Below are 13,853 nucleotides of genomic sequence, written 5' to 3' on the forward strand. Positions count from 1 at the left end.
CACCACAGGATAACGTGTGTTGGAAAGGATCTCCAGGATTTCTAGTCCAGCTGCCTGCTCAGAGTGGGGTCAGCTACGAGATTTGGTCACTCAGGACTTTATTCAGTCAGAACTTTAAACTCTCAGAGGATGGAGGTTTGCACAGCCTCTCTGGGAAACCCATTCCAATGCTTTAGACTCTACAGGGGAAAATATTTCTTTGTAATGAGGCTGCTTGTGCTCATGGAGGCTGTCACGCTGTCCGCAGAGCCCTTGGAGAGGACTTCCCCGAGAATCACACCAGTCCTGAGAGGCAGATTGAAGGAAGCTGCCCAGGTTTGGTGGCCAAGTGAGAGGCTGGTGTCTAGAGACCACCACTGAGGTGGGTTGATTCAGCCAGGGGCTGGTGGCTGGGGAGCCGTGAGGATGGTGCTGGCTCATGCAAGGAAGGTGGAGACAAAGCATCTCAGTCCAGCTGATGAGCAGAAACACCCAGGTCAAAAGTGTGTAAGTCTGACAACTCTTCCCATTCCTCCGCTGGCCACTATGTTGGTTTTTGCAATGCGGCACCCAGTTAATGGCCAGCCTGGCACGAATCAGTGCATGGACCTGAGCCCAGGCTCCAAAGCTGCAGCCAGTGCTGCAGGCCTGGCAAGGAGACAGGCTCCTGGAGGGACAGGGGCCACCTCTGCAGCACACAGGACACACAGCCCTGCTCGCAGGGGGCCCTAGTCAGCTGCTGCCCGTTACACCAGACGCGCGGACGGACGCGGTGTGGGGAGATTTGGCAGACTGCCCCTGGGCAGGCGCAGTCCCGCGGAGGGATGAGCAGTCTCACGGCGGGATGAGCAGTCCCACGGCGGGATGAGCAGTCCCGCGGAGGGATGAGCAGTCTCACGGCGGGATGAGCAGTCTCACGGTGGGATGAGCAGTCCCACGACCGGATCCGCGGTCCCGCGGAGGATCTCCAGTGCCCTCCGCGCTGCGTCCCCGGGACCGAGGCCGTCGGGCCGCGCTCCCCGCCCGGGGCGGCTGCGCAAACGCTCCCGCGGCCGCAGCAGCTCCTGCGGGGCCGCGTCCCCCAGCGCAGATCGCAGGCGCTCCCGCCCACTCGCCACTTTCGCTTCCGAGGCGGGGAGGGCTGTCCATGGACCCCGGCCCGATCCCCTCTCTCATCCCACCCCTCAGCCTCGCAGGCTGCCCGGCATCCAGGACCCCGCTGCCCACACAGCCACGGGAACAGGCGCCCGGGTGTTCGGGACGGGTTTGCGGCGATCCCGGGGGGGAAGGGATGGGGAGGTGAACGTGTCTCCGCCTCTCAGCCCTGCCTCCCTGCCTCTCCATCCATCCGTCTGTCCGTCCCTCCGCCTCCATCGCTCTGCTCACCGAGACTGGCGTCTGCCTGTCCCCCGAACACCTCTTGCTCTGTCTCTCACTCCCCTGTCCCCGTGTCTCATCCGGCTGCGCCTTTTTGTCTCCCTTCCTCTTCCATCTCTCCCTCCACCCATCTGATTGTAAGTCCGTCCCTGCTGACTCTGGCCTTGATTCTGGTGAGTGTCCAGTTGTTTGTGCTTTGCTGTGTTATTCCGTCCTTATTCTCTGTTCATTGTCCCTGTTCACTGGGAAGGACTTGCCCCTATTCACCCCTACTTTCTGGAGGACTTGCACCCTACTTGCTCTGTCTGTCCACTCTGTCAGCATGATGGTGAGGATTTTTCTGGTGCTCCCTACCCTGTCACCCCAGAGTGGGAACTGGTGAAACTGAGGCAAATATATCTGAACCAGAGAGACCTCTGTGGGTGGGTCTGCTTTTGAGGGTGGTCCCTTTCACCTCCTGGCACTCGGTCACAAGACAGCCACTTGAACTGTACCCTCCCTGCAGTGCCTTTCTGGGATTTGCTCTGCAATCATGGAATATCTGACCTTGGCCCCATTTCTCTCTCCATCATGTTTCCCCTCATTATTTGGACTTTCAACCTGCTCTCACAAGCTACTCCATGAACATACCCTCACATGTGCTATCTCTTGTGCAGCTACATTCACACTATACTATTTGTGATAGGTACCTGTTTCACCTGTCCATCCATCCATTTCAACAAAAATTCTGATGTCTCTCTGTTTGTCCACCTCTGCATCCATCTGTCCCAAAATGGACCTTGTCTTCCAATCTATCCAGCCAGCTGTGGATGAATAGCCATGTATTGTTCATCCCACTCCAGTCTCATTCATCCATCCATCCATCTGCTCTTGCTTTCATGCCATCTTCCCTCCATCTTCCCTTGCTATCTCTCAGTTGTCTTCAAAATCCTCCCATGATGGGGATGGGGTGCAGACCTCCTAATGCACAGATACACCTGGTGATGTCCCAGTGCTCATCAAAAGGGATTTCTGAATCCCTGGTTTTGCTCTCGCTGTACATGGTGGGTTGGGGCTTCCAGCTATGTGTGTAGGTCTGGGAAAATGACACAGAACCTTCCCAAATAGGATCTGCCTGGTGTTTTTTGTGGATCTTTCTTGTCTGCAGGTCTCCAGCAATGTTGCGTCAGAGCTTTGGACTTCTAGGAAAATCCTACACCCATGACAGTGAGCTGGGGTTCAGCCTGCTGAGGGACATTTGGGGGATGGGGATGCTCTCAAACAGGGACAAAGAAAGGAGAAGGATAGGCAGCCAGAGGGGGAAATACCTGGGCAGGATGATCCCAGAGTGAAATGAGGGTAGGAAATGTCAAGAGCTCTGCAGGAAAAGGGTGGGGAACAGAGGTATGGGGAAAAGGGAAGCTTGAGAGGGTGGGGGAGACAGACATTGCTCTATGGCAGGTCTACACTAGATCCTCAGTAGTGTTGGTCACCCAGGCTTGGTTTCCAGGGTGGGAATAGGCACATTCTTGAAGCAGCCCCAACCACCTCCTTGTGTTGTTCATGGATGCTGATGGACAGGTCGCATCTCTCTCAACAGCAACAGGATCCTTTTTGCTGGAGAAGTTCCTCCGCCTACCTCTACACACGGTGCCTCTCTGTAGTGCTGTGGTGGATGTTACTATCCAGGATTATGTGGCTGACGTGGCCTCAGAACTCATCTACCAGAACAGGAGTCTGATTTCCACAGAAGTGCTCTTCGTCTTCCCCCTGGGCCCCCAGATGGCCATCTACTCCTTCCAGACCCGTAGTAAGGATGCCAAGATCCAGGCTGTGCTACGGGACAAGGTACCAGCACCGGGGGATGAATGGGTGAAACACCACAAGGGCACAGGATGAGAAGCCCACGGTCTGCCTGGTGATCAGCTTTCTGTGCCTCCCCCTTCCCACCCAGCCCCAGCAACTGCACGAGGCTACAGGAGGCTGGGAGGACATGGAATACCTTCAGGATCAGTCTGAATATCCAGGTGAGGTGTTTGCCTGCTTCCTGGGCACTCTGCCCCCTGGCACCGAGGTGGTCGTGACCTTGCGCTATGTCCAAGAGCTATCACGGGAACCAGACGGAGCAGCCCGTTTTGTGCTGCCACCTACACTGCATCCCTACACAACACTCTATGGTGAGTGACCCCACAAGGAACCTGCCCTCCCAGTCACACATCCTATGGAAGGGCCATAGACTCCCCATGTACTTTATGAACAGATTCAATGAAAATTCTCTTGGGACTCACAGGGGGACCCACATTTTTCCACCATGCAGACCCTGAGCAGATCCACATATTCCTCCCTGTGCCCTATGAGGAAAACCACACCTCCCACACGTTTCCCATAAAGAGACTGATGGGCCCTTCCATGCACGTTATTCACAAGCCCCAATTCTCTCTCTATGCCCTATATATGGATGCCAAATCCTGTCCCCCGCCACTCCTGCAGGGAGAACGTTTGCCCTCCCCAGTGCCATGTTTCTCCTTGCAGCCTGGAATTGTAACACTGGCAAGCTGCCCTACAGCCTACTGCTCACTGCCAGCCTGCAGTCACCCCGTGGAGTGGCCCGTGTCCATGCCAATTTCAACCTCTCCCCTTTGATCTACACTGCCCAGGACCACAGCACTGCTCAGGTGTGCCCTCCCGAGTGCCAGGACCCTGGGGCAGCTGTGGAGGGGCAGAATCACTGAGAAAAAGGGAGTGCGTTGTGATCACTGCCTGTGCTCCTGGCCAAATGCTGAATTTGGGCCCCTCTTCCTGTGTCTGACCAGGCATTCCTTCTCCAGGTCTCCCTGGCTGGCAGCCCCCCAAGTCAGCATGATTTGGAGCTGGTGGTGCATTTTGGAGAGCCCACTGCATTCAGTGCTGTGGTAGAGAAGGGAGACCCTGGGGCCCCCACAGGTGAGTGCAGCTGGGGAGGGAACAGAGGGGCACATTTGTGTTGCAGGAGTCATGGGGGCATGGGGACACACTGTGGATTCTGGGGGACAAGATATCACTGGACACTGGGATGGAAATGGGAGGCATTCAGATGGGGTAGTTTGGGTCCTGAGGTTTCAGAGTAGAGTGTTTGGGACACTGTGGTGAGGTATCAGACACATAGCAGGATGTGTGGGTCAATAACAGCTGATTATGAGCCAGCAGTGTGCCCAGGTGGCCAAGAAGGCCAACAGCATCCTCACTTATATAAGCACTAGTGTGGCCAGCAGGACCAGAGCAGTGACCGTCCCCCTGTACTGGGCACTGGGGAGGCCAAACCTCGAATCCTGGGGTCAGTTTTGGGCCCCTCACTACAGGAAAGGCCTTGAGGTGCTGGAGCGAGTGGAGAGAAGGGAACGGAGCTGGTGAGGGGCTGGAGCACAAGTGTGATGGAGCGGCTGAGGGACCTGGGGGGTTCAGCTGGAGAACAGGAGCTGAGGGGAGACCTTCTGATCTCTGAACTGCCTGAAAGGAGCTTGGAGCCAGGGGGGTCGGGCTCTGCTCCCCAGGAACAAGCGCCAGGAGCAGAGGAAACGGCCTCAAGTTGTGCAGTGGAGGTTTAGACTGGATATTAGGAAAAACTTCTCCATGGAAGGGGTTATTGGGCATTGGAACAGGCTGCCCAGAGAAACAGTTGATTCATCATCCCTGGAGGTGTTTAAAAGACATGTAGATGAAGTTCTTAGGGACATGGTTTGGAGATGAACCTGGCAGTGCTAGATTAATGGTTGGACTTGATGATCTTAAAGGTGTTTTCCAACCAAAATGTGTCTATGATTCTATGTTAGGGTTCACTGGGTAGCTGTATTGGAGGCACTGGGTTGTAATATGTGGGGCTCTGGGCTTTGTAACTGGTAGACAGTACAGTAGGGTACTGAGGTACCAGTGTGGGTTGTCATGGGCTCTGGGATGGTGGAAGCTGAAAGCACAAAGAGAATCGGAACCAGGAGGAGGAGGAGGGGACACCTACTTGGCCTTCATCCGACCACACACCTTCTCCAGGCTCCCTGCTTGGTGACCCCATGGTGTTGGTGACACTGGCACCCAGCATCCCTGAGGCGATGCCTCGGCAGCATCAGTCTGGAGAGTTCATCTTCCTCCTGGACACCACATTTCTTGAGCATGCACAGGTACCCCCACAGAGCAGGGAGCAGGATGGGGCGGAGGAGCAGGCTGAGGGGCAGTGGACCAGGGCAGGCATTTACAGAAGGACCAAGATGTGAGGGGGGACTGGTGGGGTCTGAAATGGTCCTGAAACATCTCAGGTGCCCAGGGGAGTTCAAGGCTTGGGTCATCCAGAAGAGTCCAAAGGTTTTAGGAGGCCGAGACTATGGGAAAAGGCAACTGTTCCCCCAACCCCTGCCCAGTGCTTTCCAAGACCTGTCTGCTGTGTCTTTCCACAGGACTCTCTGCTCTTCCTTCTCAAAAGCCTGCCCCTGGGCTGCTACTTCAACATCTACTGCTATGGACAAACCTCTGAGGGCATCTACCCGTGAGCAAACATAGGGCAGGCTGCGTGCTATGGGGCTGCATTAGGTGCTGGTGGGTAGAGCTGGATGCTGTGGGGCTGGGATGGGTGCTGTGAAGCAGGGTTAGATGCTGGAGGGCAGGTGTGCATGCTCTGAAATCAGCTGGTTGCTATGGGGCAAGGTTGGGTGCTGTAGGCCAGGGTTGGATTCTGGAGATGGGATCTTTGTGGCATCATGGGACAGCACATCTGTTGAGCAGAGTCTTGTAGGAACTATGAAGCCAGGTCTCTTTAAGAACTGCTATGGGGTGAGGCAAGGACTTGCAGAACACTCTAGGCCATAGCTGTGGGAAGTGCTATGGGGCAGGGCCTCAGACAGCACTAGGGCCAGCACAGAGCAATGTGTTCTCCAAACATGCTGTGTATCCTGCAGGCAAAGTGTTGAATATACGCAGGACAATGTGATGGAGGCCATGCAGCGCATCCCCTCCACTGCCTCTAGTCTGTGTGACACCAACCTGCTGGGAACCCTCCGCTCAATCTACGACACCCCTCGTCCCCGTGGGCACACGCGCCAGGTCTGGGTGCAGGGTCATGAAGGGGCAGGGGGACAAATGTCCAAGGAGGAGAGAGAGGACACAGGAGTGTGTGTGGAAGGAGCCACCCAAAGTGCGTGGTGGTCACAAGGGAACAAGAAGGATACTGTGGGGTGTGGGGGAATGGGGAGGTCAGTCTGCAGCTCTGGGGGTTTCTGTCCGAGTCGACACCTCTCCCTTGGGTAGTCTCTCTCCAGGAAACCTCTTTCTTGGGCCCCTCTCTCCATTTCAGTAACCTGCTCTCCCCTTTTTGAGGTCCCTGTGCAGGGCCCCACCACTCATGTGCCATGTCTCCCAGCTCTTCCTCTTCATGGCTGGGCTACCCCCTGACAAGGAAGCCATTGCAGCTGAGGTCTGCCGTCACCACAACAGCCACCGGTAATGGGGACCCTCTGCCCCGAGTCCTCCTTGGCTGCCCAGTCATTTCCCTTCCTGATGAGGACCCCTGTTCACCAGTGCCTGTCCCAACCCTTGGGCCCCTCCGGTGTCCCAAAGACCCTTCCCACCCTGCACAGCTTTCCTATGCCAAGCCCCCATGTGGGAGTCCTTGCATGCTACTCCCACAACCAAGGCAGCCTTCACAGGCTGGGTAGGGAGATTGAGGCACAGGAGTTGTAAACCCTGATGTGCCCCCAAACTTTGCCCCAGCCTCACTACACTGACCCCAGCTCTGCCCCAAGTCCCAGCTCTCCTCTGCCAGCTCCCTGTCTAAGCTCAGCTCCAACCCATCCCTCACTCCCTTCTCTTCCTCCTGCCCCCTTGTTCTGCACACCAAATTTGTTCCCTCAGCTTTGATTCAGCCTGTGTTCTCCAGCTCTATGCCGGCATCCTTGCACCCACCTCTGATTCTCATTTCTAACACCTTTCTCTGCTTCCCTCATAGGTGTTTCTCCTTCTTCTTCTCTGAGGACAGCGCTGCCCTCGCTATGGCCTTGGCCAGGGAAACAGGGGGTGAAGCTGCCTACATCTCCTCTGACAACAGTATGACAGCTGTGGTAGGAACCCAGGAGCCCTGGCAGGTTCCCCCTCTATTCCACAGACACACTGACCTCCTGGACTGCCCACACACAGTAGTTGAGACCCAGCTGCCCCAAGAACCCAGGCACTCTGGCTTCCCCTGACTTTACCCCACCACCCCACCGACAACCCAGGTGCCCAGGCTCTGCCCCAATATAACACACAGACCTGACTGCGCCCAGGGAACCCAGCTGGCATAGGCTACCCCACACATTCCATTGGACCCCAGGGAAGCCTAACCCTGGTGGCCGTGGGCTAAACCCTGGCAGAGCTGTGAACTGTCCCCAGTGTCCCGCCCTCTCTCCCCAGGTGCTGAAGTGCCTGAAGCGGGCCCTCAAGCCAGCAGCTGAGGAAATCTCTCTGAGCTGGACCCTGCCCCATGGTCTGGAGGTTGAGATGCTGGGGGGCACCCCTCAGTCCATCTTTCAGGGTCAACACAGCCTCCTCTATGTCCAGATCCATGGACAGGCACAGGTGAGAGCTGGGACTACAGTCACACCCAGTTACCTCCCAATAGCCTCCCAGTAACTTTCTGATATCCCCCAATAACCATCTTGTGTCCCCAGTAACCTCCAGTAGCTTCTCATGTGTTCCCAGGGTACAACAGTGGCCAAAGGGGTCATGACCTTGCAGTACAGCCTGGACGGCCAGGATGTCACTCACGCGATCGAATTCTCACTGTGCCCACAGGGAGATGGCCGGTGAGAACCCGTCCCAAGGAAAGATGCACGCATCCCCTTCATTTCTAACAGAGTCCAGCAGAGAGAGGTCCAGACAGCTTGTGCATGCTCACCTTCCACACGCAATCCCAAACTGGCAGAGATCCCAAGTGTCCAAGCAAGCTGTCCTTCCTTGCTTTGACCTCACAGGGATAGGACCCAGAAACCTGGGTATCACCTCCTTCCAGACAGATGAGGACCCCGGCATCCAGGTTTTCCCTCAGACCTCACTCCGCGCTCTCTCCAGGCTGGCTGGGCATCGTCTGGCTGCAAGATGCTTGCTGAAGAGGTTGTCGCTAGAGGCTGTGAGTGGGTCAGGGGATGAACCAAGGCATCGCGCCGTCCAGATCAGCCTCGGTTCGGGGATCATCTGCCCCTTTACCAGCTATGTGGGGGTTCGCACATCACAGAGGGTCACCTGGTACCAAGGTAAGGAAAGACACTTGTGGGAAAGAGCTGGTGGCGCAGCTCTGTGAGACGTTCTCATTCCACTGGAGCTGGAACCACAGCCACGGGGAACCCCCAGTCTCACAGGGTAGGTCCCATCACCACCAGGTCCTTCTTTCCCATCTGCTTAATTCAACCCCTTTCACTGTCCTTGAAGGGCCCCTGGCACTGTTGCCACTGCGCCAGTCATTCGTCCCCTGCCAGATTGTTGAGCTTCGTGGCTCCAGCAGAGTCTCCTCCTGCTATCCTGTGAGCCTCTGGGTCCCACCCGGCTGGCTGACCGCAGCGTGTGCACCATGGCTTGCCCTCCGTCGACTTGCCCATGGCATTGCTGCCCTGCCTCAGCGGGGGGCTTGCTCAAAAGGTATCGGGTAATCTAACACGTTACAGGAGAGTTATTCTGCCATCTCTTGCCCACAGCGTGAATTTTGCCTTTAACCCTTTCCTTTGTTACCCTTAAACCTGCAAGTCCTTCAGCGAATACGAGACCCAGCTCAGAGCCAGCCAGGGAGGGGACAGCAGTGGTGCTGGATCATAAATACACATTTGGCTAAGATGTGGTGGGGGGGAGGTATCAAGAGAGGTCTTGGGACATGGCTGGGCAGGAATGCCAGAAGAGGCAATGGTCAAAGCTGGGGGTGAGGTAGGAGTGTCCAGAAAGCGACATTGGACTGCTTTGAGTACATGCAGGAAGGGGCATAGCCTGCAAGTATCTGCCTAAAGAAGAGCAGAGATAGTGTTCTGGGATGTGGCACAGGGGTCAGCTTCCTGCGATTCTCCCAACCCTTCTGTTCACATCTTCTCCCACAGCATGTAAACCACCACCACCATCTGTTTCTTCTCTCAAGTATGTGGATCCCACAACATTTGTTTTGTGCTCACCAACTTTTGGGCCTTGGCTCACCAAAGCAATTGCTGAGTGCAAGGAGCTGGTGGCACTGCAGAATGTAGATGGCTCCTGGGCCCTCAGCTCCGGCTTGGCCTCTGTGCTGGAACTTGATGAGGTTGAAATCAAGGGAAAGATGCCTGGTAAGGTAAGCGGAGAACCTCTTACAGTGGCAGCGTGATGTCCTGGGGCAATGGGAACCCGTTGGCTGGTGGCAATACTGGCATACAAAGGGCAACCAGAGGGGAATGAAGGGATGGGAATCCAGAAGCCACACATGAAGGGGTGGGAAGCAGTGAGGGGGCGGGGGATGCTCAGCACTGTGTGCTGGTCTGAGTCATTGCTTTCCTCCAGGACATGGAGCCAAGCATCTGGGCCACAGTGCTGGCTGTGACCTGGCTGAACAGAAAGGGCAGGTGTTACCAAGACCTCTGTGAGCTGCTGGAGGCCAAGGCTGTGACCTGGCTCTGCAGCCAAGCTGGTGAGACCTGAGGGTCCTTTTCCTGCTGATTCCCACAGCACAGCCTCCTCCCTCCTCTCCCCAGTGGGACCTGCCTCACCCCTTTGCAGGACCAGTTTCCTGGGGACAGGTGAAAGAGCCCTGTGTCCCCTTTCTCTCTTCCATCTGTGGACTCTCCCTCCTGCCTGACTCCCCTTGTGTCCCTGTCTCTCCCTGATTGCAGTGTCCCAGCTGGACAAGTGCCTGGAGGCAGCCAACACCCTCCTTGGGAGCAGCGTGAAGCCAAGTGTCTTCAGGCTCTGAGCTCAACACGTGCCTTGTGCTACAGACCAGCAGAGCTAAACTTGGCCAGAAAGTACAGCCTAAATTCACCTACTGTGCAGAGATATTAGTGTTGCTACCAGCTGGGGTCTTAGACTACAGATGAATTCTCACTGCTTAAGTCTTCTTCTAGTTGGGTTGAACCTGTATCATACTCAAGAGGAAACCTCAAGTTCAGAGCCTCCAGCATGTTTGGTTTCGGTGGAAGTGGAGTGGGAAGGAGCCGACACATTCCCCAGTGGTTGCCCTTCCTGAATTGTGTTTTGGCAAAATGGGCCACTGGCCTCCAGAGAGATGGCGCCTAGGGACATGGTTTACTGGGTAGATTGGACTCAATGATCTTAAGGGTCTTTCCCAACCTAAATGATTCTACGTTTCTATGGTTTCTGCCTTGACAGCAGTGCTGTGCACACTAGAAAAAATGAGTGTTTGGAGGTGTCAGCAGCAGGCACAATAGCAGTGGCTCGCAATGAGGGACTCCTGCTGCACCCCACTCGCTGACCTCTTTGCTTTACCCCAAAAGTCCAGGCTGTGTCAGGAACTCCCATTCTGCAATGTCATGTAAAACAACTGTTTTGCAAGTAAAACTCTCATCACGTCCATTTAGTAACGTAATTTAGTAATGGAAGATCTCTCATCATTTCCATTTAGGCATGAGCAGAATCACAGCCATTGCCTGGGGTGTTGAAACAGTGCACCAGCTCAGAGCTTTCATCCTCCACAGGGACACACGGTGCTGTCTTCCTGAAATCCCAAGGCAGACACCCCCCAGGACAATATTTCCATAACACCAGGAAATGGCATTCAGCTTCTTCAGGCCCAGAGCTCCACCTATGGAAGGAAGAGTGAAAAAGCTGCACTCTCTGTTGGCCTTCCTGTGAGACTGGGTTTCAGGGAGAACAAGGAGGGCAGAACAGGTGACACCCAGACCCGAGTCTTCGTTCCCGGGCACCATCACAGGGAAGGTCCTCACACTCTTGACTCACAGTGTTCAGTGCAGGAACCTCTCCAAATTGCATTTGTCATCAGCCTTTCCAGACACAAGCCATCCCAACCTGGACAAAAGTTGTGTTAGAGTCTGGCTGCATCACCTTTTGAGCCACCTGTGCACTCCTGGATTTCTATGGACCCCTTACCTGGGTGCTTTCCTTCACCATCTCGATCTCCCTGTAAAGGCTCAAAATTATGGGGATGAAATCAGCAGGGACACAATTGTGCTTATCCCGTGAGATGGGGGTTTTCAGAGGGGACAGGGAGGGCAGTGATATGGGGCAGAGCAGGTGACACCCAGACCCGAGTCTTGGTTCTCAGGCACCATCACAAGAAAATCATCACTTTATGCTGAAGACTGAAGTACCACGTTTGTGGAGGCACATCTAGGCTGTTCTGATTCAGCCAGTGGGTCTTTATGTGGTGAAAATCGGACCCGCTGATGTCCGATCCTCCCCTGGATTTCCGGGTCGGGTCGGTTCGGGCTCCGCGCGCGCATGCGCACAGCGCTCCCGAGTTCCGCCCGGTTGTGGGCACGGGAGCCGCTCTGCGCAGCGTCCGCTGACCCGGCGCGCGCGCCTGCGCTGCCTCGGGTGCCCCGGAAGCGCTTGCTCGGGCAGTTCCGGCCACCTCAGCTGCCATGTCGGGCTCGGTGCGCTCGGTGCTGCGGCGGTTCCTGAGCGAGTACGGCAGCGGCACGTCCGGCCGCCTCAAGGTGCTGGACGCCTACCTGCTGTACGTGCTGCTCACCGGGGCGCTGCAGTTCGGCTACTGCCTCGGCGTGGGCACCTTCCCCTTCAACTCCTTCCTCAGCGGCTTCATCTCCGCCGTCGGCAGCTTCATCCTGGGCGGTCAGTGCCCGCGCGGGTCCCGGGACCCCCTCCGCACCCGCGTCCGTAGCGCAGCCTGAGCCCCCCAGCGGCGCCCCGGGGTCCCGGTGCCCGAGGGCGGCTCTGGAAGCGCCCGGATCCCCGATGGTGACCCGGGGTTTCCTTGGCGGCCCGCGGGGGTCACCCCCAGCGGCCTCAGGCCTGCCGGGGCAGCCAGGGAGCTCCAGCACCCCATCCTCTCCCGGACCCCCCGGCTCCTGCCCCGCAGCAGGAGGCTCCACAGCAGCTGCGACCCCGCGGGGATCCTGCCCATGTGCTCCGGGTCCTGTCAGCCCCGGGGTGTCCCAGCTGCTCCCGGCACTCGGGAGCCCTCCCCGTTGTGTCATATACTGGTGATCTGTAGCAGCTGGTGAGACCCAGACCAGCAGTGACTGCTTCACGGTGTTGCTGCCCAGGGAGGTGGTGGACTCACCATCCCTGGAGGTTTTTAAAGTGAGGTTGGACATGGCACTTAGTGCCATGATCTAGTAAACAGACTAGAGTTGGACCAAGGGTTGGACTCGATGATCTCTGAGGTCTTTTCCAACCCAGTCGATTCTGTGATTCTGTAATTCCCCTCAAAAGAATCATAGGGTCATTTAGGTTGGATGGGATCATCTGTGCAGCCCTCCCGAACACACCCAGTAGAGAACACAAAAATATTCCTGTTTCTTTGCGAGTCCCATCCTGTTATAAGTCTGTTCCCCTTAGGACTCTCCTGACCACCCCAATATTTAGGGCTATGGGGAAACTTTGCATAAAAACCCTCTGCAAATCCCCTGCCAGTGTCCTGTTCATCTTACAATAGAGACATTCTTGTGGGACGGGGACCAGGTGGGCTGGGCTGCCCCATGGTGCTTCCCGCCATGACTGCCTGTTGTGATCCCCTGTCTCTCGTTCTTTCCCTGCCATGCAGTTTGCCTTCGGATCCAGATCAACCCCCAGAACAAAGGCGAGTTCCAAGGCATCTCACCAGAGCGGGCGTTTGCCGACTTCCTCTTTGCAAACACCATCCTCCATCTCGTCGTCATCAATTTTGTTGGCTGAGCTCTAGAAGAGACTTTGAGGTACTGATCCGTGGGCTCACGGCTCACATGACTTAAGTACGTTTGTGGAGCTGAAGGAGACAGTGAACGCAGGAGCCCCAGCTCCCAGCTGTTCTCCAGGTTGATACAGGGTTAGAATTCACAGTTTCTGTTTTTGTGCATGTACTTCTTGGCTTTTATAATTTAAAAGGCAGTTGAACTAGAGTGTTACGGAAACCTGCCCACAAGTCCCACTTAGAAGAGAAATACACCATTTTGCAGGAGGGGCTTTGGGAGCTGGAGCTTCTGGCGCTATTGGGAGGCCACGGTGTGGCTGGTGCCCAGGTCTGGGGTCTCTCAGCAGAGGAGTTTGGGACGGGGAGGGTTTGGTGCTGGGAAGCGGAGGATGTGCCCTGTTGTTACTGTTGCAACAGGCCACCGGGTCACTGGAGCTTGTGGGGTGTTTCTGTCCCTTTGCAGGAACATGGCTCATGTTGCCTTTCTCTCTGCAGGTTTTGAACTGCTCTTGAGCTCTGAGGCTGGCGCTGGGGAGGGCTGCTCCCCGCAGACCCTGACCTGCTGGCATGGCCAGAGGAAGGGACCAAAGTGTTTCCCCACAGACGGCCCTATGGAGGGGTCTGCTGCCTCATTACAGCTACTATAATCCTTCCTGTTAATAAAACTTTTCATAATACCGCA

General features: G+C 56.0%; 2 protein-coding genes across 2 annotated transcripts; both read left to right on the forward strand.

Annotated features, from left to right (window-relative positions):
* Window positions 1-2,513: 2,513 nt before the first annotated feature.
* LOC308049896 (von Willebrand factor A domain-containing protein 5A-like) lies at window positions 2,514-10,252 on the forward strand (the record flags this gene model as incomplete). Its single annotated transcript, XM_080359766.1, is given in 18 exon segments — window positions 2,514-2,562; window positions 2,936-3,183; window positions 3,262-3,273; window positions 3,275-3,512; window positions 3,868-4,010; window positions 4,164-4,278; window positions 5,359-5,486; window positions 5,760-5,848; window positions 6,258-6,402; window positions 6,719-6,798; window positions 7,304-7,415; window positions 7,747-7,911; window positions 8,035-8,138; window positions 8,404-8,585; window positions 8,761-8,967; window positions 9,414-9,637; window positions 9,844-9,970; window positions 10,173-10,252. Coding segments are annotated over 18 exon segments (2,448 nt in total).
* A 1,586-nt stretch (window positions 10,253-11,838) lies between these two features.
* Window positions 11,839-13,853, forward strand: DAD1 (defender against cell death 1). Its single transcript, XM_080359888.1, has 3 exons — window positions 11,839-12,111; window positions 13,046-13,196; window positions 13,667-13,853. The coding sequence occupies exons 1-2, from the start codon at window positions 11,901-11,903 to the stop codon at window positions 13,174-13,176; spliced, it is 342 nt and encodes a 113-aa protein (XP_080216014.1). The 5' UTR covers window positions 11,839-11,900; the 3' UTR covers window positions 13,177-13,196; window positions 13,667-13,853.

The sequence above is a fragment of the Nesoenas mayeri genome, assembly GCF_963082525.1.
Source record: "Nesoenas mayeri genome assembly, chromosome: 26".
Lineage (NCBI taxonomy): Eukaryota > Metazoa > Chordata > Aves > Columbiformes > Columbidae > Nesoenas > Nesoenas mayeri.

Coding starts and splice junctions, on each gene's coding strand:
- DAD1 (XM_080359888.1), top strand. CDS start 11,901: ATGTCGGGCTCGGTGCGCTCGGTGCTGCGGCGGTTCCTGAGCGAGTAC. Junction 12,112..13,045: donor CGGCAGCTTCATCCTGGGCG/GTCAGTGCCCGC, acceptor CCTGCCATGCAG/TTTGCCTTCGGATCCAGATC.